Below are 26,279 nucleotides of genomic sequence, written 5' to 3'. Positions count from 1 at the left end.
TCCATTGGGGTTCGGCTTCCCAGTCATGGTGGTGATCTTACAGTCTCTGCCAATATGCCCGGTCTTTTTGTATTTTTCATAGACAACATTACAGTACCCGGTATGGTGCTTGTAGCACCTCTTGCACTGTGGCAGACTACCCTTGTAGTTGGGGTTCGAGTTGGTGTTCGGGTTAGGATTCCCACCGTTGTTGTGCCTCTTAGTGGGGGTTTGATCATAGGCTCTCCCCTTGTTATTGTCCCACTTACGCTTATCACTACTACCCGCTTCGGATTTTGTCTTCTCCGGTTCATCGCTGATAATTTGGTTCATTAAGGTGTGCGCCATGCGCATTGCTTCCGGGACGTTTGGTGGCTTAGAGGAGGTGACATTTCCCTTAATGGACTTAGGAAGTCCCCACAAATACCTTTCCATACGCTTAAACTTCGGGGTAACCATGGTAGGACACATCAGGGCTAATTCCAGATACCTGCGGTTGTAACCATCGAGATCATTTCCCACAACCTTCAACTGCATAAACTCAATCTCCATTTTCTGGATCTCTATCCTAGGGCAATATTCCTCAATCATGGCCCCCTTAAACTCTTCCCATGGAGTGGCATACGCCTCATCAATACCCTTTGCTTGAGCCAGAGTGTTCCACCAAGTTAGTGCGCTGTCTGACAGCATACATGAAGCATACTTGGTTTTGTTCACCTCTGAGCAGTTACTAACTCGGAACATAGATTCTAATTTCTCAAACCACCTAGTGAGACCAACCGGCCCCTCAATTCCACTAAAGTTGTGAGGCTTGCAGCTTTGAAACTCTTTGTATGTGCACCCATTACGAATGGGCTGGATAACCGGTGGTGGTGGAGCTTGAGGGTTCATTTCCGCTAAAGCTGCGGTGACTTGTTCATTGATCATTTCCTTGATTTAGGCTGCGGTGGGTGTTGATCTTCCGTTGGCCATTGATGTTCTAAACAAAAATTTTGACTCAAGTCAAAATCCAGTATTCAAATAGTAATAATACAGTATTAGGTAACCAGCATGGAATCAACACAACACATTCTAATTAAGTAACGCAAATAGATTCAGATACCACAAAGTCATCATACAGTAACGTAAATAGAACACTGTGCAAAAATTAAACAACATAAAGTTCCATTCATTAATAATAAGTTGCACACATCCGCATATGTTCGTACAGTACATCAGTAATACATGAAATTACAAACGAGATTACATAAAGAAATCTAATACAAAATCCCTATGGTGAAAGTGGGTAAAGGATGTCCATCACGTGGGACATCTGGTCCTCGAGCTCAGTTACCCGAGCACGGAGGATATCCACCTCCCTCGTCAGTTCCTCGACAGAGGGAGAGGCTGATGGAGCAGGCGGTGTTAATGGTGCATGTGGTGCTGGTGGAGCTGGTGGTGCGGATGGTCCGGTACCAGAAGTAGATGCTGCATAGCGGTAAGGCTTACGGATGAAGGGATCAGCAGGATACGGCACAAGCCGCTTACGGGCGGTAACTCTAGTCCTCAATCCATGTGCGTTAACGGACGATCTCCCTCCGTTAACCCCAGGAATCACAGTACCATCGAAACGATACCGCTTCTTCGGTGAGGTAGAGGGTGGCTGCACGGGTGCTTCCTCGGGATCCTCATCGGAATCCTCGTCACTGGAGTCATCAGAGGATGAGTCGTCGGATGGTGAGTCGTCGGAATCATCTGGGGGTGGCTGCATGGGTGGCTCTCCTCGGGCGGCCATCATCAGTCAGTATCTAAAAGGCGGGATCGGCACTAAACGTCCATCAGGAAGGCGTCGGCACCAATGGTTATGCTCATTACGGACTGGACCTTCCCCAAGTTCCGCGGGAATCACAGCACTACCGGAATGGGGCTGTAGCTCCGAGGGCCCTGGGACAAGTGGAGCTGGAATCTCCGGTGGGTCCTCGGCTCCGTCTGAGGTAATCACTGGGCCGGGTGCATGGCTACTAGATCCGAAGGACGAAGCGCCTGAGTCACTAGAGGGTGTCGACGACGGGTTCTGAGAATCGGCAACGATGGCAGGTGAGGTGGCTGATGAGTCTGTGTCGCTGTCTAAAATGATGACAGGTGGAATATCCGACATCTGAACAAGGAAAAATAACTTTTTCCATGTCAGTAAGTCATAAAGCAAGCACGTATTAGGCAAAGTAACTATGACAGTCTAGATCATGCATAGCAGTAAGTAGCATGGCAATAACGATAAGTATCATGCAATCGAAAGCAGATAGTAGCATGCAGTAGTGAAATTAAGTGACAGTATACGGCATATAGCAGTAAAAGTAAGCAGCAGCATTCAGCAAGTTTCGCAGAAACAAGTAAACTAGCAAGTTGTAGATTAGTCCTATTAGTGAATCCTACTCGGTCGGGTCTTGACTCACTAATGCAACCTAATTCCCTACAACCAATGCTCTGATACCAAATGTGATGCCCCGTACAAAACCATCGTGTATGAATCATCAACAACAGGATCATTACAAGGTCAAACACTATATGCTATTTCAAAACAAGTTTGCATTCATGATAAAAGGTAACGTTTTAACCAACGTCAAATGTTTAACATCCGAAAGTATGCTTCTACGAATAGCAAGCAAAATAATAGTACGTGACCCATAGGTCGTTACAAATATATTGTTCAAAAGTAATAACGTTTGAATGCAAGATAAAATGTTTCATGCGGTGACATCTCTATCAAAGGCAGCGGAAGTCTACAAAGCATGACTAGTACGACAGCGGAAGCAAGCAAACTTAAGCACCTGAGAAAAACATGCTTAAAAACGTCAACACAAAGGTTGGTGAGATATAGTTTAAGTATAACAGTAATGTAAGGTAGGCCACGAGATTTCAGTGCTTCAACAGCGTTTCAAAACAGTATGAAAAGTATATGTATAACCGTGAGCACTTGGTAACTAACTTAACGTTTATCACCCCCTAAAAGTACACTTGGCGAGTGCGTATGTTTACGAAGTATTAAACACCCGTTAAATGCTAGCGCTACTAGCCTGAGTGGGGATGTCAAATCCTATGGATCCATATCTAAGATTCGTGTTCACCGGTTCAAAGACCAATGACTAAACGTTACCGAGCTAAGGGGAAAGTTTATGCCGTTGTATAACCCACACATATATAAAGTTTAAGTACTCGTGCCTAGTATGTAAAACGTAAAATGCGCATGTATTTTCAGTTCCCAAAATAGTTAAAGTAAAAAGGGATGCTATAACTCACAGTGGTAAAGTAGTAGTAAAGTTGACACGGGAAAAGTAAGCAAGTATGTTTGTCCGGAAGGGTCCTCAACCTAAGTCAAAAGTTACTAAGTCAGTAAATCGTTCCCAAAGTTTAAATTTATGTAAATTAGGTCTTAAGTATCATCATCATTCATCATTAAACAAAAAGTGTAAAGTAAGTTTTAAGTCAAGACTTGGGTTTGAAACAAAGGCTGACTTCGTTCAGTCGCCACGGCCTCTATACAAACTGAAATGAGGTGAGACCAGTGGCCATGGCTCAGTATATGAGTCCCCTAGGTTCTAACCAATTTCTAGAACCAAACTCATCTTCGTTTGACCGTGGTGACGGTTTAAGTGCGAGTAGGTCAGAAATTTCAGCACAACGTTAATAGGGTGTAGTGACTTTCGGGAGGCCATTGATCCTAATCCGTAACTCGTATTAAGACGAGGTCTAAATGAAAAATCATCTACTCGAACTGAAATAACTGAAAATCAACTTTAAAGTAGCCCAGGTAGTCTGATAAGTTCCAGACACAGTAGCTAAAGGTGTTCCGGTGGGTTCTTGGTGCTTGATGCTCATCACGGTTCTCATCCTTGATGCGTATAGCTTCAAGTGTACAACTCGTTGATGGGTTTGCATCATTTTAACTAAGGTTTGATCATCATAACACTTGTGTAAGTCTAAGATATGTAGCACAACTCACTTAAGAGTTGTATGTAGTTTGATGAACCAAAGTTACATCAAGATCTTAGATCCGACACATACATGAGTTACAAAAGTAATATTAAGCTACAAACTTGAAAGTAAACTAAATAATAAAGATCTTAAGTTGTAGAACTTAGAACTTAGAACTTAGCTAGATCTTAAAGATCCTAGAGTAAAAAGTCTAGATCTAGTGTTCTTAAGTTAGATCCTAAGTTACAAAACTTGGATCTACACTTTAATGAAACCATAAGTTATGAAACTTAGATTTTCAACTTGAAAAATGTATGTAAGCTTGTAAGCTCTTATTTACAACAAAATTAGAAGACCATAAGCTATAGAAACTTAGATCCAACACAAGTATATGAAGTTATAACTAAAAAGTTATACTTCCATGTTCTTGAACTTACAAAGTTAACTTTGGTTCAAGAAAAATGAGATCAAGATTAACTAGTAACACTTGACCAAAATAACAACATCACAAACTTTAAAGTACTTACAAAAGAAAGAAATAAACTAAAGTACAAGTATTATGTTCATGTTTTGTTTCATACTTAGGAAGATTCAAATCAAAGTTTGAATCTTAGGATTTAAGTCTACAAACATGAACACAAGTATGAATATGAAACTTATGAACTTTAAATCTTGAAAACATTTAAGTGTAGAACCATAAACTAGAAAGTTTAGATTTCTTGTTCTTGACTTCATCAAATAAAGATGGAAGTAACAAGATTTCATGAAGATACAAGTTAGAAAACTTGATCTTTAACAACAACAAATAACTAGTAATTAAACAACAACAAAGAACAAGTATCAAAACAAACAAATGATGATGATATTGTATCTATATATTTCAGTTTTTAGACAAGAAAAAGAAGAGAAAAGAAGCCTTGTTACTTACAAGTTAGAGAGAAAAATGAGAGAAAATGAAAGTGTGCAAGTATGTGTGTGTAAATGTGAGAGGATACTAGTAAATAAGTAGTCAAAAAAAAAATGAAAAAGATCTCCCTCCTCCCCATTGAAGTTCACGGCCAAAGAGGCCAAATGGGGCAAGGTCAAACTCCAACTTTCTAACATGGGGAGATGGTGAATGCTTGGAATGGTATTAAAGCTAAAGGGTATGGGAAAATGGTGTAAATGTGTAGGTAACTAGATTCCTCATGATTAATTAATCCTTGATCTTACTCTTAATAATTCATTAGCTTAATGTTGGGCTAACTAGTCCATTAAGAAAGTAGGGTGGGCTTCCAAGTCCATATCAAAGAATAAGAGCCCAAGTTCAAGTATGTAACAATTAATCCAATGAAGCCCAAGTAATTAACTAGTAACCTTAGTTAATTAAAAATGATTAATAAAAATTAATCATGAATGTAAATAATATCCAAAATATTATTTGTGAAAAGTACGTGTGTTACAAAGACAAGTCGGGACATGCAAAGTCATGTACGGTAACAAGTAAATGTAATAAAATACATTCATTAAACACGAGCATTAATAATAAATATTATTAATTAAACGTTGAAAAATCCAGGGTCGTTACAACTCTCAAGATCATTAGAAAGAAGCTTGCTAAGCACTTCGGCCACAATGATGAAAAGGAAAGACGATAACGGATCGCCTTGGCGTAACCCCCGCTTCATAACCCCCTCTATAGAAGGTGAACCGTTTAAGAGAATTGAAAAATTTATGTTGGAGATGCAAGTTTTTACCCATGAGATGAACTTAACCCCAAATCCCATATTGTGTAAAACATCAAGCAAGAACTCATGGGATACACAATCATAGGCTTTAGAAAAGTCGATTTTCAATAAAAGAATAGGGTGCTTCTTTTTTTTGGCACTATGAATAACTTCACTAACCACCATTACTCCATCCATTAACAAGCGAGAGGGAACAAACCCATTTTAAGATTCGCTTATAATGGAAGGGATTGCCTTTTTGAGTCTATTAGCAAGAGATTTTGCGATTATCTTGTACGGGGCATTTATAAGACTAATAGGGCGAAGGTGATCAATAGACATAGCCGAGTTGAATTTTGGAATGAGAACAGTAAAAGAAGAGTTGAAACCTTTAGGAAACGTCGGATTGGAATGAAATTGTTCAAGCATTTCCATAATTGTATCTTCAAGAAATAACCAACCTTTCTTAAAAAATTGTAACGAAAAACCATTGGGACCTGGAGTTTTATTCCCTTCAAAATTATTAATCACATTCAGCACTTCATCAGAGGTAAAATGGGCTTCAAGAGATTCGTGAAGATGGGCCTGGACCTGGGCCAATTTTAAGGCAGCCCAATTGAAATCAGAAGGTACAGCAGCAGGCTGTGCAAACAACTTCTCAAAAAAATCTATTGCAAAGTCTTTAACAACACTCGGTTCTTCACACCAGGAACCATCGACTTTTAAACCAGAGATAAGAGGAGATTGTTGCTTAATTCATGAAACAATATGAAAAAACCAGAATTTTTATCTCCCGACTTCAACCAAAGGTAACGAGATTGCAACCTTCGTTTTGAATCAAATTTAACCGTTAACTCTTTTTTCAAGATTTTTAAACTGGCTAGGGATGCCATCTCTCCATCAGAGAGATCTCTCGACTTGAAGCAATTTTTAAGAAAATTAATATCATTCGAACACACCTGGAGGTTGATTTCGTCATCACTCTTATGAGATATGCACCATTCTTTGATATCAGCTTTCAAAAGTCGAAGCTTTTTATTGATGATGAATGCAGCCCATCCGTGAAATTGGTAAGATGCCCACTTTGTTTCACAAAATGTGAGGAAATTGCGATTAGAAAACCATATATTATTGAATCTGAAAGGCCTCGGTCCCCAGTAAGTTAATTTATTCCCCCAAATTAATGGTTTGTGATCCGGTTTATCTGTGTTACCCGCTTGGAGAATTGCATCGGGCCAGAGAGCAGCCCATTCGGCATTAACAAGCATTCTGTCAATTCGAGAAAATTTGCCATTTGGGCCTTCCCAAGTAAACTCGTCGTTCACAAGTGATTGATCAAACAAAGAGGCACTAAGAATAAAATCATTAAATACTGCTATATTATTTAAATCGATGATTTCACGAAGTCTCTCATCCGGGTGGCATACAGCATTAAAGTCGCCAATCAAACAAAGAGGACCCACCCAAGAGATAGCAATATCTCTTAGTTGTGACCACACCAATTTTTTCCTATTTTTACAATTGGGGGCATACACATTAATTAAAAGAACAGTGAGGTTGGAAGGGAGATACCGTAGTATAGTTGCAATCCAATATCTCTTCTTCCAAGACTTGACCAAAGAGAACACATCAGATCTCCAAATAGATAACAATCCACCCGACCTTCCACTTGATTCTACATGAACATAATCGAAAACATGATGTTTCCAAATTGCATTGAGCACTGGTTGAGGCACCCTCTTAACCATGGTTTCTTGAATTGCTAGAAATTGAATATGAAAACGATTGACTAAAGCTCCCGCTAAATGACCTTTTGATTTGGTACCTTTGATTTGGCACCTAGGCCACGGGTATTCCATGAGGCTAGCCTCATGGTTTCGCTTCTTTAATGGGAGTGTAATCGTCGGGCATATTCTCCATGAAAATACCAAAATTATGTAACTCTTCTCTGTGAGTGAGTTTTTTAGACCCGAATTGTTGTGCTCCTTTTACATTGCTTTTACAAGTAGAATTTTGACCTACAACATGGTTTATTTCAGTTATCGTGTCAAAGATGTCCGAAATATTTGGAATATCATCCACCCATATGGACCCTTTCTCTTTTGAATTCTTTTTTGAAGCGACTTTAGGTTGAAGAAAGATCTCTTTTTTTGCAAGGGGAATGAAAACATTTAGCCTTGATTTCCTCACAAGACTTACTACAATCACTACCAAAACATTGATTTTCGGTAGTTGGATTAGGGACAGATTTCTCAAGAAGTTTAGAAGTAAAGGAACCTTCTTTGCAGGAAGGAATTTTTGGAGATGAATTTGAAAGATTAACAGGAGAGATAGGATTTTTAGGAGAAATAACTTGAAGGGTAGGATAGTCATTTCCTGTAAAGTTAAAAGGTTGCTTTTGGGGCATGTTCAAGTTAGCAACCGAAAGCTTCTGACTTTTGGAGTTCATATTGTCCTTTGACCCATCCCTATCACAAGGTTTGAACAGGCTTTGTTTGATTGCGTCAGCAACACCCAATGAACTATGGTTGAGATTTTTTTGAGACCGAACTGCTCTAGTTACTTTATCCAACGAGTTGTGAATTTCAACGGTAACCTTTTCTCTTTTGGGAGTTTCAAATTTTGAATTTGAACCGATTTCAATCACCTCACCCTCCTCCGGTACCTTTTCCGGCAAAGTACCATTGCGACCTTGATCAGAGTTTTGTTCATGAGAGGATGAATTTAGATTTTCTGATGCGTTCATTGATTGTTGTAGCACGTCATTGTATTCAGCGATTAATTCGTCATCAACTAATTCAACTTCTTGATGGTATGAAATTTCTTCAACCCATATATTGCATTCTTTCGCGTTATTTATCTTGGCCGTAATCATGTTGTTAATTGGACCTGGACTAAATACTTCAATTAAAGCAAATGCTACATCTGCTCTTTTGAGATTGTAAGAAGTATGGTTGAGATGCATCACTCTTCCAAAGGATTTTGCAACCACAATATTGCCATTCGGCCCACAATACTCAAAGGGAATGCCAGAAATTGCCACTTTGGCAAATCTAGAGTAAATGTTTTTGCGTTTAACCATGGGTATTACCTCCAGGAATTCCAACTCGTTAAGAGTAGGACCACTCGTCATACGTTTAAAGCTCTATAAGTCTTTACACTGGACAATAACTCCAAATAATCCCCAAGCCGATATAGATTCAATCGCAATAAAGCGACTTTTTAGCCAAATGAACAATTTAAAAGCTGTAATTGGGGATTTGTCAATAAGTAGGGCAGAAAAGTGTAACCTGTTTCAAATCTCTGTATTTTGGGGTAGAGATATGGGATGAATAGATGAATTTGTGTATAGATTTTGAAAGCTTGGTTCAAATTTAGGGAGAGCATTAACATTTAACTCCTTTTTTGCATAACCAATTGACAAAAATCTTCCGTTAACTGAACTACCATTCAAAATTTCAATGCGTTAGTGGCTTGAACCGTAGACTGGAATTTGATAAAAGCGTATGAACGATTTCTCTTCCATGAGATTCCTTGAATGGTACAGTATCTTTGGAGTAGGTTTTGGATTGTGATTTGGTCGGTAAATCTTGAAAGGTTACCTAAAAATAAAGAGGATTTGGGAGGAAACAACGTTGGATTACTCTGGTTGGGTTTGGATTTGGGGTTTGAATGGTAATTGATAGGTATGGAATTTGGGAAAGTAAGTTTGAAGGTCTGAGAGAGAAAGGGAGGCATTTTGTATTAGAGTAAAATTGTTATGCGGAGTTTTTTTAGACCACAGATATTGGTGATTGTGACGTGGAGTGGGTGAGGTGCACTTTTTGAGGAAAAACTGTGACTGGGCCATGACATTTTGAGGAGGAGTTGTAATGGGGGGCTTTTGTAGGGGCGTTTGTGGGTGATGTGGTAAAATTTTATTGGTATTTGAATGATAAAATATTAAAAAGGTGGAGAGAGAAATAACATTAACCAATCAGTAATTGACACCTCATGGTCGTTCTCTCTCTCTTGGGGCGCATTTGCTTGACAAACGCCCAACTACAAACGCCCCATTACATGCGTTTGTGGGGCGTTTCTCGTGACATGTATGCGGCATAAGGGGCCACAAACGCCCCATTATCTGTGGTCTTAGGGAGTAGTTACTTAGAGATGAATGTATTATATTGTGCCGGTTTTTTTTTAATGGTTTTAAGTATCTTACTATTTTAATTCGGAGGCATATAGTACTAGCTAAGTGTGTACCATTATGATGTTAGGTTTTGCATTTATTTCAAATAATAAATTCCCACCTTACGATTTCACATCACTTATCGAATTAAATTCTTAACATGCTAATATATGTTAGTTGTTGTGGAAATAAATATAACTAATAGAACTTATGAACACTAACCCGATATATTGTGAGTGTTGTAAATATTGTTAGTTTGATAAACCTATTGCTTTAAAACATTGTACCAACAGAATTATCAAGAGTAATATTAGTTTTAAAAGTAAGGGTATCATTTGATAATGACAATACTTAGGACGACCAATAATACACATTAGACAAATAAATTTTTTTTTTTTTTTTTTTTTTTTATTTTTGAAAAGCAAGGTATTTCATAAATTGATAAATAAATAACTCGAATGATACAAGGAAACGATAGTCCAACAACCATGGACTACCACAATGACACGAACACGAAATGCTACATATGCTATCTGTACATGGTTGCAAAAAGGCAACCTAATTACATGTGAAACACTAAAATAATGCTGCCTAACTAAATGTTAAGGTAATCACTTGGTTTTGAAATCCAAGTTAACCAATCAAGCTTTTTTCCTTTCGATCTAGTAGAAAGCTTTTTTACCGGTAATCTTTTCTTTAACGCCCTCCAAATAAAAATATCCACCTTTTTTTGGTGCGAGTTTATTTCGAAGAGTACATTGCTGCGAATTGAAATGCCCCAATATATGCTCGTCGATAATTGTTGTAAGCCGTTTAATCGAGAACATGCCCGAGTTGTCAAAAGCCCATCGCCAAGAGTCATTCCTGTTACAGTTAACGTCGAAACCATTAATCAGATTGACCAGAAAAGCTAATTCCTATCCTGTTCTGCCCGAGGGATTGCGGCACCAGTCCCACGAATAAGATACAACATTCTGATCACTTAGCAATCTGTCCTTGACACATACAGGTTGGTTTCGTTCCAACCTATATAACCTAGGAAACAAATTGCAAAGTTTATCAGACCCGATCCAGTGTTCGTGCCAAAAAATTGTTGTGTTAACTCTCTTAGAAATAATTTTTTAAAAAACAATTTAATATAGTTATATAATTATTTAGAACAGATATACATAGTAATTTTAAGTCTCTTAGAACGAAGAGGGCATTGAAAAGAGGTGAATGGATATTCTTTTATATACCATGAACCATTTGTAATTGTTGAGTAAAAAATAGAAATGTTACTATTTTATTTCTCTTAAATTTAGCAGCATAAAAAAGTTAATTTTGTATTCTTTCCATTTATTTTGGTGTATTAGTGGAGTAATAATTAAGTTTTAGACATTACATTAAAATTATCGTTAATATAAATAAAAGATTGTAAGGAAGAATGGGGTGTGTGAGAGAGAGAGAGAGGAGAGAGAGAGAGAGGAGAGAGAATCAACAAATTTGGGCAGGCACGAAAATTGCTCGGGAGGATTACAACGGGGGATTTCAAGATCGGCTTTCAAGACTATTCGGAATCCATTTAACTTCGTTTATGTTCTTCAACTTTCCTGAGAATTGGGGTGTCCCGGATTTGTGGAGAGTTTTCAAACCTTTTGGTGATATTCGCGACATCTATCTTGCGGGTAAAAGACTGAAAAATGGTGAGAGATTTGCTTTTGCTAGGTTCGGCAATGTATCTGATGAAGATGTGCAACTACAGAAACTGGAACAGATCAATTTTGATGGCAATCAGATAAAGGTTTTCAAGGCTTTCAAAAGAAAAAATGAAGGTGAGTTTCGGGTCCCAAGGCAAATCGAAGATGGTTCCAGAGTGTTGAAGGATCATTGCACTCACGGTCTGCGGTCTGGTAATCTTAGGGATAACAGAAGTTACAATGAGGTGTTGGGTAACAAATACGAAGATTTAAGAGAGAAACTAAATAGGAAAGATCTGAGGGAAAAACTTTCAAATAAATCCTCTCATCATGCTGAGATGAACGTGAAACTAGTCAAGCACTCTTTTTTCAAGGGGTCGGGTTATAACACTAACCTGACAAAATGCTCTATTACTGGGGTTGTTCACGACTGGGGTACTATCAAGAATATTCATATTCTTAGTAGAGCTGAAGGGCTGACGAATTGCGACATAAAATACATTGGTGGCCTCGATGTGCTATGGGTCTTTTATTCTACGGTTGAAGCTGAAAGGGTTCTTCACAATGATGATCATGCTATCCACAAATGGTGCAGCAAGGTTGATATGTTGGGTGCGAACCATATTCCATCTGGGAGGCTGGTTTGGATCGAAGTAAGAGGTGTGCCGGTCACATGCTGGAATGAAGAGATTTTCAAGCACATAGGGGGATTGTGGGGAAAAGTTCTTGACACTGAAAACTGCAGTATCCTTGATGGGAACCAAAATATGATTTCTGGTCATGTTTTGATTCTCACTAAACATGGGTACCAATTAAATGAGTGTGTTGAAGTCACAGTCCGTAACACGGTGATTAAAGCTTTTGTTACTGAAAATCACGTGAAAGCGTCTAGTATTCAGATTATGGTAGATGATGATATTAATGACTATGTTCATGCTGGTTCAGTGATTTTGATGTTGGGCCTGTGAATAGTAGTGATGGGTTTCATGGGTCTGCTGATGATGAGGGATTAGAAGGTGGCACGGCCCAATATCCTTGTGGGCCTGATAGAGTTAAACAGACTAAAGCCAAAAGTAAACGGCCTATGGATGATTTATCTGTTCTCAAAAACAACTCAAAAATCCTCAAGTCTAACTCTCAAAAAAATCGTGAGTGTAGTTGGTCAAGTTTAGGTAAGTGGAAATCTTCTTCAAGGATGATGAATCTGCAATGCTCAGCTAAAAATCAAAGGCCTAATTCGTTATCTTCCAAACCGAAGCGATCTCCTGAAGCAAAAAAGGGTAACCTGATTGTTTCTGGATCTGGAAAATTACAGACCCATAGCAACTCGTTGGCATCTTTCGACTCTACTGATGAGATCACATTAAGAGATTACGGAATTAGGTTGGGCCTTAAATGGAAGGCTAAAGGCCTCAATTAGTAATGTCTTCTTCTTTCTTCTCGTTTCTGTTTTTTCTTCCATGAAGACAATTTCTTTAAACATTCGAAGTTTTAAAATTGGGGGAAAAGAGGATAAATTTGGGTGGGTCAAGAGGTTAATCTCTAAAGAGAAGCCAAACTTTTTTGCTTTTCAAGAGACTAAACTTCATCTTGTAGACCATAACTGGATCATCTCTCTTTGGGGTTCGTGTGATTGCAATTTTGTACAAAAGGAGATGATTGGGAGGTCAGGTGGGCAAATCTTAATTTGGGATACAAACGTATTTGATGCTATTAGCCCGTTAAATCTTGAGTATGCTATTGGGATTCGAGGGATTTGGAAGAACTCGGGTGATGTGTTAAATATTTTAAATGTTTATGGGCCACAAGACGATGCTAATAAAAACCGAATGTGGTATTCTTTATCGAGTCTTATTGGGAATAATGTGAATGAAGCTTGGTTATTGTGTGGAGATTTTAATGAAGTTAGACATCCACATGAAAGACTAAATTGTGAGTTTGTTAATGCTAGAGCTCAAGTATTTAACGATTTCATTGAGTCGAACCGGCTCATTGAAATACCACTTGGGGGAAGAATCTTTACTCGAGTTAGCGATGACGGGCTAAAGTTTAGCAAGTTAGATCGGTTTCTAGTATGTGATAAGTTGGTTAGCATTTGGCCGGACCTCTCGGCTATTGCACTTGACAGGAAGCATTCTGATCACTGTCCGATACTGCTCAAAGTGGAGGAAAAAAATTTTGGTCCGAAACCTTTCAAGATTTTCGATGCTTGGTTAGATGAAGACGGTTTTGATCAGACGGTTAGAGATGCGTGGAGTGGCCAATCAAAGGTTAGTAATCGACTGGATTGTAATTTCAGGAACAAACTGGTGTCGGTCAAAAATATGCTACGTAGTTGGAGCAAAAGCAGATTCTCAAATTTAGATGCTGAAATTGAGGCGCTGAGAATCACTTCGGAACAATTCGAATTAAAGGCTGAAAGGGGGGTACTGAATGAAAATGATCTTGGATTATGGCGGGACTCGAGGAAGCGGTGGCTGGAAAAGGAGGGGTTAAAAACAAGGATGCTTAAACAAAAAGCTAGGGTGCGTTGGGCACTTGAAGGTGACGAAAACTCCAAGTTTTTTCACAACGTAATTCGAAGGAAAAATAACTGCAACAACATCAGGGGTTTAACTTTAAATGGAATTTGGAACGAAGACCCGCAAGTTCTGAAACAGGCTATTTTTGAGCATTTCGAAAACCTTTTTGCTGAGCCAAATGTGGATAGACCTAGCCTTGAAGATCTCAATTACCCCTCAATCTCAAGTTAGGAAGCAAATGCACTCGAACTCCCTTTTGATGAAAAAGAAATCCATGATGCGGTTTTTAGTTGTGGGAGTACAAAATCCCCGGGTCCGGATGGGTTCAACATGCGTTTTTTTTAAAAATATTGGGACGTCATTAAACCGGATCTTTTAAGTGCGATTGCTTGGTTCTGGGAACATTCGGAACTCTCAAGGGGATGTAACTCGTCTTTTGTTACTTTGGTTCCTAAAAAACCAGACCCTATTAGCCTCGGTGATTATCGTCCGATTAGTTTGATTGGAAGTTATTACAAAATAATTGCGAAAATCTTATCTAATCGGTTGAGAAAGATTATTCCGAGTCTTATAGGCTCGGAGCAAAGTGCATTTCTAAAGGACCGGTTCATTCTTGATGGGGTCCTTATTGCTAATGAGAGTATTGATTACTTGAAAGCAAATAAACTTAAAAGCATCCTTTTCAAAGTCGATTTCGAGAAAGCATTCGATTGCCTTAATTGGAATTTTCTCCTCGATGTAATGAGGTGTATGGGTTTTGGTTGTAAGTGGCGGAAATGGATCCTATCTTGCCTTAGCTCGGCTTCTATCTCTATCCTTGTCAACGGGTCTCCTACTAAAGAATTCTCCTTAAGTAGGGGCGTGAGGCAAGGGGACCCGTTATCTCCCTTCCTCTTCATAATCGCGGCGGAAGGACTAAATATCCTTTCCAAAGCGGCAATTGATAAGGGTTTGTTCAAAGGGGTGGAAATAGGTGTGGATAAGGTTCTTATCTCGCATCTACAATACGCGGACGACACGATTTTTTTGGGAAAGTGGAGTAGAGAAAATGCATATAACCTCCGGAATCTACTCAAATGCTTCGAACTTGCTTCGGGGTTAAAGGTCAACTTTCAAAAAAGCTGTATTTACGGGGTTGGTGTGGATATGGATGAGGTAAATCATGTCGCTTGTAGAATGGGATGCAAAGTTGGAACCTTTCCATTTACTTACCTTGGTTTGCCGATAGGCTCAAATATGAAAAGAATGAAAGATTGGACGCCTATCATTGAAAAATTTAAGGATAGGCTCTCGGATTGGAGAAGGCGTACGTTGTCATTTGGAGGTCGTGTAGTTCTTATTAAGTCGGTTCTTAATAGTCTCCCGTTGTACTTTTTCTCGCTATTTCGTGCCCCGCCATGTGTGCTCAAACTACTCGAGAGTGTGAGGAGAAATTTCTTTTGGGGTGGGTCGGGTGCCGGGTTAAAAATATCTTGGGTCAAATGGGATGTTGTTATTGCTTCCTATGAAAATGGGGGGTTAAACTTTGGGTCACTTAAAAATAAAAATCTTGCTTTGTTGGGCAAATGGTGGTGGAGGTTTAATACCGAAACCAATGCGCTTTGGGTCAAATTAATTCGAAGTATACATGGTGCGTGTGGTGGCTTGGGGTCCGGTGATGATTCTTATCATCGCTCGACTTCGAGTACTTGGCGCAATATTGTTTTTGCAGGTAACTCCATCGAAGACATGAATATTTCCTTCAAGAACTCGTTCGTGAAAACTATTGGGGATGGATCATCGACATTATTTTGGGCTGAACAGTGGGCCGGTCCACTTAACTTTCGGGACAGATTTCAAAGATTATTCAGATTGGAGAATTCAAAAAATTGCTTGGTAAGTGACAGATTGAGGGTCAACAACTCGGGGTTCAGTTATTCGTGGGATTGGGTCAGAAGACCAATCGGTCGTACAGCTGGGGAGCTACAGGAACTGATGGAGGTTATCGGGAATGTTGCAGTTACCGAAGATACACGTGACAAGTGGACATGGGCTCACTCAACTTCAGGGGTATATTCTGTAAGCATTCTGTCAAAACTACTCGATGATAGTGGGTCTCATCTAATCGGGCACCATGAGTCAACTCTTCGTAATAAGCTCGTCCCCAAAAAATTGGAAGTTTTCGTTTGGAGAGTAATCAAAAAACGTCTTCCGGTAAGGTGCGAGCTTGATAAACGGGGGATTGATCTCCATAGTGTTTGATGCCCACTTTGTGACGATGACATTGAAACGGTGGAACATTCTTTAATTTTTTGTAAGCACTCATTGGACTTGTGGGAACGACTATTTAGATGGTGGGGTTTGGGCCCCTTCTCGAATCTTAGTGTAAGCGAGATTTTGAGAGGTAAAGCTCCAAGACCAACATCGAAAATTGGCATGATGATTTGGCAAGCAACGGAATGGGTGTGTGCATACTACATTTGGAAGAACCGGAACAACAAAATTTTTCGGGACAAAAGTTGGATCGGACCGGTAGCTCTAAATGAGGTTCAAGTGAAATCCTTCGAATGGATCTCGCTCCGCCTCCATGGAAGATCGATAGATTGGTTAACTTGGCTAAATAGTCCTAGTGTCTATTTATCGTTAATGTAATTATCGTAACTCGTGTTAACTATTTTCGTGTCTGTAATCATGGGTATGGGTTTGGTTTCTCACAAACCCAATTGCACCTTTTAATTTCATTCATGAATGAAATCCTAGCTTTTCAAAAAAAAAAAAAAAAAGATTGTACATAGTGGTTAAGTATTAAGTTTAAAATGATAGAATTTTAGTTATGCTTACTCTTATATACCGAAAGACACTCCAAATTTAGTCATTTTATTCATTCCTCAAGTCGTTTTGCTTTGTGGTTGAATGGATTTATCTCGCTTCAACCCACTCTATTCCCCACATCTTTTTCCTGTCAGGCTCCTTCTTTCCATGTCTATGTGCTTCCATTTTCATCCTTTTTTTTTTTTTTTTTTTAAGACAAGGCCCCAAATTGAGATTGGTGGGAATTGAACCTGAGTCTCCTTTGGAGATTCCCAAGCACCCAACCACTCAACCACCCATTTGGGATTTCCATTTTCACTTGTTAATCGTTGTGATTGTCTCCTCGGATTGGGGGTAGTATACAGGGTTACACTTTTATACGTATTAATAATTAAGATAGACTTTTCAAAAGCTGGATTTATAGATATATATGTATTTCTAATTTATTGGAGTATTTGTTTTTATTTATCATTTCATTTTGTTTTACAAATTATTTTGAAACCAACTATGTGCATACATAAAAAGTAATAACATATACTAATATCGTCCAGCAAAATGGTATGAAGTACAATCGACATCAGGTTCATTAAAAATGATATGAACAGTGTAGCGCGTGCTAGGCGGTTGGAGAATGACTAGATGGATGAACATGTTATTGGCGAAGAAGTTGAATGCTCTTCAGTTTCACCACTTTCAGATTCATAAGGGGTCTAGTAACGGTAGAAGATTCATCTGAATCGGAGATTTGGTTAGAAATCGTAGATGATAATTTTGTCTTGAGTCACACCTGTCTTTGTGTTCTTTTTTTTTTCCCTTGGATAACTCAGTTTAGTAGGGAAAAAAAACGAAAATGTCTAGGTTAGTATTCCATGGGGGATGCCTTCTTCTTTTCAGAAGTTGGCGTTGAGCATTTTTGTCGAAATGTCGTATTTTGATTGAAATTTTAGATTTTTTAGTGAAGTTTTATCATTCGATATATTTTTAGCTGATACTAGATTTTATTTGTGATAAATGCTAACATTTCCATAAAAAGTAATACCATATCACTACTAATTTCATTATTGCACTTTTACCACATTTTACTAAAATCCACTTTAACAACTTTACCAACAAATCACAATAACTCAAAATAAGAACATTATCATTAATAAAAAAGAAAAAAGAAAAAAAAGGCAAATAAATATGATGTGTGACTAAAAGCTAAATTGGATCACGTTTGAAGTTTGAGAGTTGCTTGTCCACAAAGCTAAAGACTATTTATTTTATTTATTTAATTTGTTTACTTATTTAAATTATTTGTTTATGTTATTATTAAATTAGAATTGGGATAGAATAGGAGTCTAAGTAAGTCCGTGTGTTTATCTCGTTTCATAGAGTCGTAGTAGGTTAAGAGTTTAGTTTACCTTTATTATATATACTCCTAAATGTAAACGTAGAGAAAAAACCATCTGCCAATCTTTGATTTAATATAATATTGAGTTTCAAACTCCTTTTCTTGTTCTTATTTACGTAAGTTTCTTTACATGAATATTTACCAATTAAATCACGTTTGTATTTTAATTATCTTGTTGCGAAGAGCGTTTGTCTTCCAACGGGTCCTTTGATTCTCATCAATTGCTATCAGAGAAATCGATCCACTTATCATCATTCCAATTAGTTCGGCCTCTCTCACGTTTAGATTTTGATAGTTTATCTTACATATCCTAATTCCGATTAGTTGGGTCTCTCTGACATTTAGATTTTGATATACTATCTCCAAAAAAAAATAAAAAAAAACCGAAATCACTGTTCAGCGTACTGTTCATCGTCGGAAACGCTTCAGGAAATCACTGTTCATCCGTCAGAAATCACTATACATCCGTCAGAAAATCACTGTTCATCCAAGAAAAAAAAATTCAACGGTAGACAATAAGGGTAATCAAAATCATGATCTCGCTATCGTCCTCAAAAGACTCAAGAACACGCTAGATATAGTTAACAAATCCAACGAGCGTGCAAAATAACGATGGATTGAAGAAGAAACCCGAAGAGCTAGTTATGGGGTACAACCTTGGGTCGAATCACAACCCTACCATCAACCCTATTATCAACCACAACCCTACCATCAACCACAACTCTACCAGCAGATCCAACATGTTAATGAGACTTTTATACGTAAGAGTTTTTTTGATTCGATGGAAAGTTTAATAGAGAGGTTGAAGATGTCGGAATCAGGTCGTATGGAGAAGCGTGATAAAATAGTTGAAGAGAGTCAAGTTGAAGCAGAAAATGTGTTCTCGAATCCAGAAAAAGAAATTATTTTAGAGAAGATGGTGAATGATACAGTTTTCGTTAGTATAGAAGAAGATTCAAACTCGTTAAGCTCTAATTTAAAAGAAGAGAATTTAGTGGTATGTAAAGTAGCCACGAGTAGTGAAGGTATCCATGATAAAGGTGAGCATAATACTTTTCAAGAATGGGAGAAGGGTCAAAGGGTTTTAGAGCATAATACTTTTAGAAGAGGTCGTTGCAAACTTATTTGGAATGTCAATGATGAATTTGTATGTAAGACCCGAAACCGGTTTGTACATATTTGTATATAATTAAAATGGCTGAGAAGTCGTAGCTGCAGTAATGGGCGGCGCGCAGATTGAGCTGACAGCTCATTTCGTTTTTCTAGATATTTTAAAGGGGTAATTTGATATTTTCACATGTGAAACGAGTTTAAGGCCCCAAGATCAGTTTGGTGGGTGTCATTACTCCATTTTCATCTACCTTTTTCCTTTCCACTTAAATCCTAGAGAGAGAGGAGATTTTAGTGTGAGAAAGCTCAATCAAAGGAGGAAGAAGCTTGTTTCGGGTTTAAGCTCTAGTTTTAATATTGTTCATCTAGTCACTAGCTACGTTGTGATTGTGGTGGTAAGTTCTAATCTTAATTTCCATAATTAATTAGTGATAAGGGTTAGGGTTTGGGTTAGCGATGAACATAAAACCCATTTATGTGGAAATTTGGGGTTTTTGGGTAAGATTGGGTCAAAAAGACCCAAGAGTGACTAACCTAGGGTTTCAAGTAACAATTGGTGGTTATGGGTCTAAAATGGTTGCAAATCACTAGCACACTTTGTGGTTAAGTGAAAGGGTGTTATTTGGGTGGTGGGTGACCCAAATGGGTGTGTTAACCTAGAAATGGGTCAAAATGATACTAGGATGGTGAGTGAGTTGGTTGACCAACTTGATTGTGTGATTGATTATTATACATAATGTAATAGGTATGTTACATTGAAGGTTTGCGAGCTTGTCTTAACATTCACCGAAGGCGTTAAGGTGAGTGGAATAATTATATGCGTATGTGATAATGCTAAAAATGAACATATATTTCATAGCATTATCCTTCCAGAAAGACAAGCTTTTAGTTGCAATTGTTCTATTTTCAAGTGATAATCGTTTAAATAAATAAGTGCGAAGACAAAAGAAGAAAATGAAGATTTGAAGACGCAAACGTCCAAAAAGCTCAAATATACAAGATACAATCTAAGTGGTTCCATTTATTGATAAGAAACGTCTAAAAATTACAATAGTACAAGCCGTGGAACACAAAGTATAAGATATTAAATTATACGAAAAGGCGTTTGAAAATCCGGAACCAATACATGAACCAACTATCAACGTACGACTCAACGGACCTGAAATTACAAGTCAACTATGCACAAGAATATAATATAATATATAATTAATTATATATATATATATATATATATATATTATATTATAAAATATTAAGCAGCCCACGTTTTGAAATCGAGTGATGAGCTGGAAACCAAAGCTCTGCAATCGCGGAGCTGTGAGGAAGAAAAACATCGCAGTCACGGAGCACACAGTAATCAAATTGGCCTATAAAAGGCCACGCATTCTGCCGAACTCATCATCCCTTTTCTTTCTTTTCTATATACGTAAAATATATTTATAATTATAATTTTAATTTTAATTTAAGTTTAATAATAATTGGGTTATTGTAAGGAATGTTTTACGGGTTTTAAAGTTGAAACTCTGTCCGTGTAACACTACGCGATTAATACTCATTGTAAGTTATGTTCAACCTTTTTAAATTAATGTCTCGTAGCTAAGTTATTATTATGCTTATTTAAGCCGAAGTAATCGTGATGTTGGACTAAATATTAAAGATGGGGTTATTGGGCTTTGGACCATAATTGGGGTTTGAACAAAAGACCGACACTTGTGGAAATTGGACTATGGGCTATTAATGGGCTTTATATTAACTAAATGATATCTCGTTAATTTAATATAAAGATTTATAATTTGACATATTTATATATAACCACATACGCTTGACTGGGTACGGTAGGCGGGATATTTATAAATACTAATAATTGTTCATTTGACCGGACACGGGGATGGATTAATAGTCAATGGACTCATTAAAACAGGGGTGGATTACATTCAAGGGTAATTGGTGTAATTGTTAATAAAGTATTAAGACCTTGGATTACACGCAGTCGATAACCTGGTGTAATCATTAACAATGTATTAAAACCTTATTACGGTTTAAATCCCCAATTAGTTAGAATATTTGACTTCGGGTATAAGGTTAATTTGGCGAAGACTCTCGCACTTTATAATTATGACCGATGGACTATTATGGACAAAATCAGATGGACATATCAAATAATCCAGGACAAAGGACAATTAACCCATGGTAATAAATTAAAATCAACACGTCAAACATCATGATTACGAAAGTTTAAATAAGCATAATTCCTTTATTTTATATCTTATCGTACGTTTATTTACTTGCACTTTTAATTATCGTACTTTTATTTTATCGCATTTTTATTTATCGTCATTTACTTTACGCTTTAAATTAAGTTAATATTTTGCATTAGGACTTAAAATCGACAAACCGGTCATTAAACGGTAAAACCCCCTTTTATAATAATAATAATACTACTTATATATATATATATATATATATATATATATATATATATATATATATATATATATATATATATATATATATATATATATATATATATATATATATATATATATATATATATGCAAATATAGTTGTGAAAAAAATATAGCGTTAAACTCAGCTAGCTCCCTGTGGAACGAACCGGACTTATTAAAAACTACACTACTCTACGATTAGGTACACTGCCTATAAGTGTTGTAGCAAGGTTTAGGTATATCTATTCAGTAAATAAATAAATACCTTATGTAAAATTGTATTGTATTTAATAGTATTTTGTAGTAAACTATAATAGTATTTCGTACTACACCTCGCACACATCAAGTATTTTTGGCGCCGATGCCGGGGAACGAAACGCTATATTCTAAAAAAAAAAATAGTTTTTAAGCCATTTTTGTACAAATATATTTATAGAAGTTTTAAATTTTAAAAACAAAACAAAAAGAAAAATATATATCTATATTTTTAAGTGTTTAAATTAAAAAGTTTATATTTTTTTTAAAGTTAAAAAAAATAAAAACAAAACTGAACCTGCGATTTTTGAACCTGCATTAAACTGAGCTTGAAGGTCTTGCGACCGCATGGAATTATAAATCCAAACTCATGCGACCGCATGAGTTGAAGTGACAGGTCTGAAACCTCAGCTGGTACGATTAGGGTTTAGTTATTAATAATTATAATTATAATTAATTAGTTAAATTAGGGTTTAGTTATTTAATATTTAGTTTTAGTTTTAATTAATTTTGTATTTTAAGTTTAATTAGTTTTATTAATTTATAAATTAATATTTTTATAAAATAATAATATAAAAATAATATTTTTATAAAAATAAGTAATTTATCATTTTTTGTTTCTTTTTATAAATTGTATCTTTTTAATCGTATCGTCCGTAATTAGTTTTAAAACTTAGTATTTTGCCGTAGTTATTTTATATTTCTAGATTTTTAGGCTTTGCTGTAAAATTCCTTAAGTGCTTTTTCTTTAGATTAAGATTTAGGCGCTTTAGAATTTTACGACGTCGCTTATCGCTTTAGCAGTTTTTAGATTTTAGTGCCTTTTAAGTAACTGCCGTTTTGGATATAGAATTCCTTTTAAGCTTTAATACCTTTAGACGCAAGTTTTAATACTTAGTTTTTAGACTTTTAAGTTTCAACGCTTTACTTTCTTATTAATATTTTTCAACTTTTTATTTTTTGACGTTTGTTTTTCGACTCTTATTTTTCGACGCGCTTTTTCTTTCTCATTTCTACGCTCTAGTTTTTAGGACATAGATTCTTATTTTCTTTAAATTTTGACGAAAAACTATTTTAAGCGGTTAAATTAATAGACATCCAAAAATTTTATGCTTCGTAGTAATAGTTGGATTTGTTAGTGGCTGAGTTGTGGATTTTCTGATTTAAAGGATCCTGGCTCCCTGCTGCATCTTTTGGCTATTCGAAACGTGGGCAAAAGCAGAAAAGTCTATTAATTTGATAACTTATATAATTTCTAATAGGATATTCAGTGAATGCACCGAGCAAAACGTTCACCACCTTTCATACGATCACCTCCTGTAACTCGATCAAGACATCTAGCCAATATTGTCATCGTTGATTTTTCTTTAGAATCATCATCTAGTCGAACGAGTACTCCAATTCAAATTTTCGATATTCCATTCTTTGAACCCGACCTCACAATTGAGAACCCGGAGGATATTCAAGGATAATTCAGAGATCCTGAACCACTAATCATTCCTCCTGAACCACAAATTATTCAACCAGAGATTGTTGAGGAAGAAACCATTAAATCAGAATCCTCTAGTGATTCAGATTCAACAAATTCAATCATGGAAAATCCGGAACCTCTAAGTATGGAAGACCGAATGAGAGCTACACGCACGGGCCAAGGTCATGCCATTACTCAACCAGATATTAATGTACCAGATTACGAAATCAAAGGACAAATCCTACACATGGTAACTAATCAATGCCAATTTAATGGTACGCCAAAAGAAGATCCAAACGAACATCTTCGAACCTTTAATAGGATCTGTACTCTACTTAAAATCAGAGAAGTTGAGGATGAACAGATCTATCTCATGTTATTTCCCTGGACTTTAAAGGGAGAAGCCAAAGATTGGTTAGAATCGTTACCTGAAGGAGCGATTGATACATGAGATGTTTTAGTTGAGAAATTTCTTAAAAGATTCTTTCCGGCATCTAAAGCCGTGAGACTTCAAGGAGAAATTGTTACGTTCGCGCAAAAGCCAAATGAAACATTATATGAGGCATGGACAAGATTCGGAAAGTTGTTGAGAGGATGTCCTCAACACGGTTTAGACACTTATCAAATAGTACAAATATTCTACCAAGGTGTCGACGTTGCTACACGAAAAGACATCGACACAGCAACTAGTGGTTCCATTATGAAGAAAACCGCAACTGAAGCTCACAAAATTATTGATAACACGGCCTCCCACTCACATGAGCGGCATCAAGAAAAAGATATATTTCGTTCATCTAAAGCGGCTAGAGCCGATTCTAGTCATGACTTCGATTCCATTTCCGCAAAGTTAGATGCTTTCGAGAGACGAATGGAAAAGATGACTAAAGATATTCATGCAATACGATTTAGTTGTAAGCAGTGTGGAGGACCACATTTAACAAAAAAATTTCTCAGTGTTGAACAAACAATGGAACAAAGAGAGAATGTTTCATACATGAACCAAAGGCTAGGAAATAATTATCAAAATAGTTATCAACCGCCAAGACCAAACTACAATCAAAATTATAATTATAACCAAAATGTTCCATACAACAACCAACAAGGTCCTAGCAATCAACAAGTATCTAATAATACTTACAACCAGCAAAGACCTATATAACACCCCGCCAAAATACCATCTGACGGCGTGTTAATTCCGGTCCCACAGTTAACAGTTACGCCCTCTATATGAGACGTTTAAAGCAATCACATTTAATTTTATTTAAAAATATTAACTTTCAAAAACATAAGTCAAAAATCCCAAAATAGAAACACTGTTGTGATCGTAACCACAATCCAACAGTATTTAAACAGTATAGAAGTTTTAAATGTAAAAGTAAATAATGTTCTTTAAAATCAAATGCTGACTCCACGGCCAGTCATGCAGCAAACACAGCGGAAGCATACCTCTTAAGGACCTGAGAATAACAACACGCAAAAACAGGTCAACAAATAATGTTGGTGAATCTACAGGTTTAAAGTAATGTAACAGTATCTGAAAATCAGTTATCAAAAAAATAGTTTAGTTTCCTTGACCACGAGATTCTATCGCTTGCATAAACCGAGCACCTGAATTCTAGCATTAACCCGAGTATAGAAACCACTACACCCGACCTTACCTCGTAAAATGTTATACACTTGTTAAAATGTATTTAATGTTCAAAGTAAATTCACCGCTGCTTTTATAGTGGGTGAGGTTGTCAACCTAACGGATCCGTCCATCTAAATTGTGCTTACACCGATGGTATTAAAAGTATTCAAGCTAGAGGATTTTTGAACAAACTCATTATGCATATGTGTAATACTCATGTCAATATAAAAGTAATTGAAAATGTAAATATAACAGCGTGTATTCTCATCCCTGAAAACATGTAAAAAGCGGGACTGTAGACTCACCTTTGAATAAGCTCAGAATGAAAGACAAATGACTTGTACGGTTTAGACCCGAGTAATGTAACCTAAGTATACGTATGTAGGTTGGTCAATATATGTATCTTATATAAGTGTGGTTTCATAGTGTACGTTGTCTTATTGCTCGACTCGACGCGTTTCAAAGTAAAAAGTCAACTATATCATGCAAGTCAAACAAAGTCAACCGAAGTCAAACCAAAAGTCAAACTTGGTCAAAGTAGTCAACTAAAGTCAACATCAGTAGGTTCATGTCAAATATTGGTCAACATATCAAACTTAAGTCAAACAATACGTTTCAGGTCATGAATGATCATTTTCACAATTTCAGTTTATCGTTATGCACAAAGTTTATGAACATGTAGCATACTTAGCACATTATCTCATAGTACAAAATTCAAGTAAATATGACAAACTCCATATCATAATTAGACTTAAAATAAATTCCAAAAAGTCCAGCCAGGGACTCATACGACAATTAAAAGTCAGGAATCAGAAGGAATACATTTGGGGTTTGCCAAGTCAGTTTCTGACCGCGCACTGATTTCATTTTGGCTATATCCGGAGTTAGGAACATGAAATTGATACAATACCAGTGGTCATAGTTCAAGGACAAATCAAAGTAACACATATCAAAAATCTAGCCACTTTTGTTTAGCCAATTTGTACAGTTTATTCGTGCAAGTTGAACATTCAGTCTTCAGTTCAAGTCAGAATTCATATAAAGTATAGCTCTATTGTGCCCAATGCATAAGGTTTTAGAGATTGAAATAAACTAACAATAAGTCACATATCATATTAAGTTTCATTTTCCAGAAGCATACATTCTCAATCAATATACAAAATTCACAAAGTACA

At 36.8% G+C, this 26,279-nt stretch overlaps 1 protein-coding gene and 1 non-coding gene across 2 annotated transcripts; both read right to left on the bottom strand.

Moving 5' to 3' along the window:
• Positions 1–5,861: 5,861 nt before the first annotated feature.
• Positions 5,862–7,495, bottom strand: LOC139859988 (uncharacterized). The gene is made up of 2 exons (XM_071848759.1): positions 6,596–7,495; positions 5,862–6,386 (listed from the first exon to the last, which is right to left on the bottom strand). The coding sequence occupies exons 1-2, from the start codon at positions 7,493–7,495 to the stop codon at positions 5,862–5,864; spliced, it is 1,425 nt and encodes a 474-aa protein (XP_071704860.1).
• Positions 7,496–23,979: 16,484 nt separating this feature from the next.
• On the bottom strand, positions 23,980–24,086 carry LOC139860645 (small nucleolar RNA R71). Its single transcript, XR_011763274.1, has one exon. It is a non-coding gene; the product is annotated as a small nucleolar RNA R71 (small nucleolar RNA).
• Between the last annotated feature and the right edge of the window lie 2,193 nt (positions 24,087–26,279).

Source organism: Rutidosis leptorrhynchoides, chromosome 7 (genome assembly GCF_046630445.1).
Source record: "Rutidosis leptorrhynchoides isolate AG116_Rl617_1_P2 chromosome 7, CSIRO_AGI_Rlap_v1, whole genome shotgun sequence".
NCBI classification, from domain to species: Eukaryota; Viridiplantae; Streptophyta; class Magnoliopsida; order Asterales; family Asteraceae; genus Rutidosis; species Rutidosis leptorrhynchoides.
Note: the sequence above shows the minus strand (reverse complement) of the source record. Positions and strands in the feature narration are given on the sequence as shown.

Bases quoted from the DNA above. Each gene is read 5' to 3' on its own strand.
- LOC139859988 (XM_071848759.1), bottom strand. From the start codon at position 7,495: ATGGAATACCCGTGGCCTAGGTGCCAAATCAAAGGTACCAAATCAAAA. The intron at 6,387-6,595 runs GTGTGTTCGAAT...TCATGAATTAAG, and splicing joins ATGACGAAATCAACCTCCAG to CAACAATCTCCTCTTATCTC.